At 42.8% G+C, this 6,112-nt stretch overlaps 1 protein-coding gene across 1 annotated transcript; it reads left to right on the top strand.

Annotated features, from left to right (window-relative positions):
• Positions 1 to 1,965: 1,965 nt before the first annotated feature.
• On the top strand, positions 1,966 to 4,725 carry chst2b (carbohydrate (N-acetylglucosamine-6-O) sulfotransferase 2b). The gene has a single exon (XM_085468277.1). The coding sequence runs from the start codon at positions 2,509 to 2,511 to the stop codon at positions 3,904 to 3,906; it is 1,398 nt and encodes a 465-aa protein (XP_085324403.1). The 5' UTR covers positions 1,966 to 2,508; the 3' UTR covers positions 3,907 to 4,725.
• Positions 4,726 to 6,112: the final 1,387 nt, after the last annotated feature.

The following is a 6,112-nucleotide window of genomic DNA, read 5'->3' on the forward strand; positions in this document are numbered from 1 at the left end:
TCAAGTGAAATCAAAAGAAAACACAAAATGTAACAAGCCTTCACATCCAACTCAATAAGCCATAATGAAGTGACAGTGAGTCAGCATGCTTAGTGATAAAGCACTGATAATTAATGGTCTGCTCTCATGCAGGCCGAGTTAAGACCGAGATTATTATTATTACGTTTTAAATCAGATGTCATTAAAGACGACCTTTGGTTTTTCTATAATTGTAACACAGTTGGCTTCTAAAATGTAGAAAGGTCTTTGTTTCTTTCTTTTTTTAAGTAAGAAATTTGTGAATATTGAATATCGGCTTGCAAATCATCACCACACACATTTCTGATGATGTGAGACAAATATATTACTTTACTCACCACGCTCAGCACTTCCACTGCCAAACAGAACAAATACCATGCACTGAAACAGAAGTAATTTCCTGGGCGGGTTTCTGTCACAGTGTGAATACATGTTGAAAATAGGGCGGGGAGGAAAACGTGCACTTATTATTCTCTTCACTATTTGACTTGATACAAGAAAAACACATTCAATGACGGGCTCTTTGCTTTCCAACAGCACCGAATCCTAATATAGCTTTTGTTTTATGTTTTATAAACATCTGTAAAATGCAGGTGGAATGAAGCGGTTGCACAGAAAGGTTTCATATTAAAAACAAGCTTCCTTATAAAAGAATAAGATTAAAATATTTTTCTTAAACTAAGCTCTATTATCTATATGCTTGCACACTGAAAAACGAATAGAAATTATTATGTCATATGTATGATTAATATATTTGTTCATGATGTGGAAGTCTGCTCTTCGTTTTGAAGGGTGGGACCTCAATGCTCCAGCAGAGGGCAGTCTGCACAAAGGTATTTCGCTGTAGACACCCGCATTGGCTGAGAACAAAAATAAAAATGAAGATATATTGAAAGCACACGTTACCGAGAACAGGAAGGAAATACTGTATAGCCAACACAAAGCCTAATATGTCGCACTTCAGAAGGACTCACACCACGCACAGCATCTGAGCAGGGCTTGATGAGAAACAGTATAGTAAAATCACAACGTGGATATTACCCTACATATTTAGAGGTTCCTCGCTGGGGAGGGTCAAGGGACTCGAGCGGTTTCAATTCATTCAGTCTATGCTCTCCCCACCCCGCTTGTTCAAGGTTGTAATCCCGCACAGGCAAGCCTCTTAGGAAAGATGATTTTCAATCTGCAGAGCATGTGTTTCCCTTCATACAACATCATGGCCTTTCCAGTTCCTGGGGAACAGCTGTCAAATGTCCCATTTCAGCTGATTCCACTTGAGAGGAGTGCTTGTCACTGCCGCTGAGTGTTTCTATCACGTCCAATGAAAAATTATTACATCCTCTACTATCATGCTGTAGGCCATCACTCTCAGATCAGTTTAAAATTCAAGAGTTTCTATTTTTGAAAAATTAGATTCGGTGGTATGTGCATAGCTCTTTTGTAATGAAACAGGGTTTTTCTTTGCTGCTTTTAAGACAAACCCCAGGCTACCCTCTTGTGGCTGTCGTGAGGGGGGGCTAATACATTTAATCTGAAATATTGATTCTCTCTTGCAGTCACACACGATGAGGAGGACGTGCGTAAAAGGAAAAGTAAAGGCCGGCTTTGGAATACAATCACGGCCTTAACACTTTTATTAAAGAAATAGTAAAAATAGGTTGTATATTGAAAAAACGGAACAAAAAACAAAACAGAAAACTGCTAATCGCTTTTAGATGTGTACAAACGAGAGGCTAGAGTACGGTTCAGACAATGTGAGGTGGACTTCACCTAAACATAACAACAGCACCACCACCATCCATCCCCCATGCCCTCCTCATCTACCGTTGCTGTGATCTGTCGGAGCCACCATTAACGTGACAGGCTCGCAGCAGGTCCAATGACGTAAGCTGGCTGACGAGCGTCGACTCGTCGCGCTCCAATGCGCTCTCTCGGAGGGCGGGTCTTGGTCCTGCTATTCTGATTGAATCGGCCCAGTTTGTATTAGTTGGACGAGCAGAAGAACGAGACGGAGAAACGTGTAAGAGCCCTAACTGCGGATAAAAGCGTTTCTCTGCTCCATCATGGCAGCTGCGGAGTAATTTAGAGGATCCGGCCCGTCGCGCGGAATCGTGACCGACGCCCGAATCCACCGCATTTCTGAGGATGTTCCAGCTGGTAACTGCGCGAGGATGCTTCCGCTGAACGTGCTCAAACTGGGCGTCTGTTACAATGCTGAAGGCTTCTTGGTTTTTGTTTTGAACGCGGGCCAAACACAGAATCACTGCAAAGCCTGATATGGACAACTTTAACGCTCCTCTCTTCTGCCATTTCTATGACGAACATTGCGCAGTGCAGTGAAAAAGCTATATCGTTTAGTGGCTGTCGAACTGGTGCCGAATACATTACTTAATTCCCGGTGCAGCCCATAAACACACTACCGAGCGTGTTGGTGCACAGTCAATGTAAGGAGCTTCGTCCAGCGGTGAGAGCCACTCTCCGAGGGTACAGATGCGAGGCAAACAATATCATCAACCACTGAAGTTGACAGCGCCTTGGGAGAAGGATGCAGGCTTTGGAAGGAAGCTTAAAACATACAGGAATCATACCAAGATAATAGCACAGCCTGGGATCGTGATGAAAGTGCTACGCAGGAAGAGGATTGTGTTATTTATGGCCTATTTGTTACTGCTCGTGCTCACTATGCTTAACTTGGCTAATTATAAATGGACTAAGGAGCCGCAGCAGTGTAATCATCAGATGAGGAGCACCACTTATCAGAGCAGATCTGACATTCGCTTCCTGTACAGACCCTCGCTGGCTAAGAAGAGGCAGCTTATCTATGTGCTGACCACCTGGAGGTCAGGCTCTTCCTTTTTTGGGGAGCTGTTTAATCAAAATGCAGATGTGTTCTTCTTGTATGAGCCAATGTGGCACATCTGGCAGAAACTGTACCCCGGTGATGCCGTGTCATTGCAAGGGGCGGCCAGGGACATGCTTAGCTCCTTATACCGCTGTGATCTGTCTGTTTTCCAACTTTACAACAGCCCGGGAGGTAAGAATTTCACCTCCCTCGGACTGTTTGGGGCCACCCTCAATAAAGTGGTGTGCTCATATCCCCTCTGCTCAGCCTATAGGAAGGAGGTGGTGGGGATGGTGGATGATAAGGTGTGTAAAAAGTGTCCCCCTCAAAGCCTTAGACTGTTGGAGGAAGAGTGCCTGAAATATAGCACCATAGTCATTAAAGGGGTCCGCATATTGGATGTAAATGTGCTGGCCCCGCTCATGGAGGATCCGTCCTTGGATTTGAAGGTGATACACTTGGTTAGAGACCCACGGGCAGTAGCCAACTCCAGGATCAAATCCAGACACGGCCTGATACGGGAGAATTTACAGGTGGTCCGCAGCAGAGACCCCAAACTTCGGCGGATACCTTTCGTGGACCCCGGGCACAAAGCTAACAAGAAGGATGGCTCAGACTACCACTCCATTGGAGCCATGGAGGTGATCTGCGACCGTACCTCCAGGACTTTGAGGACTGCCTTAAATCCACCCAGCTGGCTGAAGGGGAAGTACATGGCCGTACGTTACGAAGACCTGGTCGAAAACCCAGTTAAGACCCTGAGGAGCGTCTACCGCTTTGCCAACCTCACTACCAACCATGACATTGAGATGTTTGCTTTGAACATGACCAGTGGCTCCAGTTCCTCATCTAAGCCATTTATAGTCTCCTCCAGGAATGCCACACAAGCTGCAAGTGCATGGAGAACAGTGCTCAGCATCCAACAGATCAAACAAGTGGAAGACTACTGCCACCACTCCATGTCAGTTCTAGGTTACGAGAGAGTGAGAACAGCCGGGGAGGCCAAGGACTTGAGCAAATCACTACTGACACACTCCAGACTGTGAAAACATCCTCACCACCAAAGACCATTTAATTTAATGTTAATTTTGCATAGAGTGCCATTTCCTTATTTTGTGGAAATAAAGCTTTACTTTAAGTCCATGTTCCTGGATCTACATCGGCCGCATTTGGAATGTACCGTCAGTCGAGCAATTGCAGCTCCGTTGAAAAGGACCACTTCTTTTTTACCGGAACACCAGACGGGACCTTAGACCTCGACACTGCAACGTCTAAGAACAATTGACTCAAAGCTGCAACTTTCAGAGGAAAAAAAGAAGCTACTGTATAATTCATGTATCTTGTTATGATGACACTTCAAAGTGGATGTTTTGGGGATATTTTTTGAATGTTCAAAAGAAAAAAAATCTGTTTTCCAGTCTTCATACTGTCTGTAAAAGTGAAACTAGTTAAAGGAAGGGTTAAAAAATCCAACTGATTAAAAAAGAAGAAAAAAAGAAGTTGACTGCTAATGTTAATATTTGAGACGTGTCAGAGACAATCACTGGATTGGATTCTTGTGCCATAGGTAGAGGTGTGATCAGAACAGCAGTAGTGCTACGGCTAGATTTTACAAAAAGGGGGATGTTTTGATTTGGGTTTTTCTTACATTTTATTATTATTATTATTTTTTGTCGTCACATCCTGACAGGATGATATCATACACTGTGGACAATGTCATAGCTCCAGATTTGGAAAAGTCTCTCTGTTGGTGTCAGCAGTCTGCTTGTTCTACCATTTCCAATGTTTACAATTGCTTGCTCTTATAAAAAAAAACACATCTGGGAATATTGCATTGAGTAAAGTTCATAGTTAACAATACAGTTTATGCATTTGTGTTGAACTCAGTTATTTTAACGCCTACTTGGGGGGAGTGGAAGTGGTTCACAAAATTGGCTGCAGGGAACAACCTGGAAGTTAGCACACCAAAATAAGATGAAGGGTTTAATGCAGAATTGAATGATTCGGTTAAATTCAATGCAGTTTTATTTATTTAGCACCAAATCACAACAGCATTCTCCTCAAGGTGGTTTTATTGTAAGGTAAAGACCCAACAATCAAACGACCCTATATGAACAAACACTTAGAGACCGTGGGAAGGAAAAACACCTTTTAATAGGAAGAAACCTGAAGCAGAATAATAATAAATGTGCTACGTTTATTTTAATTTACAATCAGGATGTATAACAAATTTTGTCTTGAATGAATAAGCTTTATCAAAACTTTATTCAGTGCACACCTTTTGTCACTGTTTGAGAACCACTGTGCTGGAGAGGTGTCATATATTTGTTGCTATTTTCTACATAACCTAAAGGTGCCCTGTGGAGGTTTCTGGCAAGCAAACTGTTTACATTCGGTGTTGCTCACCAGCATGAAGTGTGTGTGTGCGCGCACTTCATGCTAGTCACAATAGCTGGGGATATTTTAATAGCTGGGTGGAAGAAGTAATTACAGTTACTGTCAACTTCAATTCTGTTGACAACAGCACCTTAGCAAAATTTCCCATTTCAACAGTCACCTGTAAAAGTAACATCCAAACACATTCATTGTGCTAAATGTCTTTACACACCTGACTGTAGTTTCAGCCTTTTGCTCGGGATGCAAAAACGTCTAAAAATTGTACTTGAAAGCTCAGTGGCCGGCGACTCCCACAACAACGACAAAGGAGACTTGAGAGAAGCTTCTTCCTCCCATGCGGAAGTAGATCCTGGTGAACACTGAAATTGGATTTACGTACCGTATGGAAACTTTCTGCATCAAACGGATATGCAACAGAAGCCAACAGATTGTGTTATATAACAGTGATGTGTTGCTTCAAATATTAGCAAATAATAATAATAATGGATTGCATTTATATAGCGCTTTTCGGGGCCCTCAAAGCGCTGTACAATTCCACTATTCATTCACTGTCACATTCACACACTGGTGGAGGCAAGCTACAGTTGTAGCCACAGCTGCCCTGGGGCAGACTGACAGAAACGAGGCTGCCATATCGCGCCATCGGCCCCTCTGGCCAAATGACATAAAAACTAGCAATTGTGTTTCAGAAAGTATTTGTTTACTTTGATAGTAAGCTGCAGCTTTAAGAAACAGGCCTAATAATGGTGGAAAGCTGTTAATCATCATCTCTTGCTTGGAAAAAGCTCAGAAATTTAAATTTGAGTGCATACAAAGAGGAACGCAATGTATACTTTAACAGACACATTCCAGAGA

This window comes from Copadichromis virginalis, linkage group LG9 (assembly GCF_057382275.1).
Source record: "Copadichromis virginalis isolate Kocher_CV1m ecotype Utaka linkage group LG9, C_Virginalis_male_GT1.1, whole genome shotgun sequence".
Taxonomy (NCBI): domain Eukaryota; kingdom Metazoa; phylum Chordata; class Actinopteri; order Cichliformes; family Cichlidae; genus Copadichromis; species Copadichromis virginalis.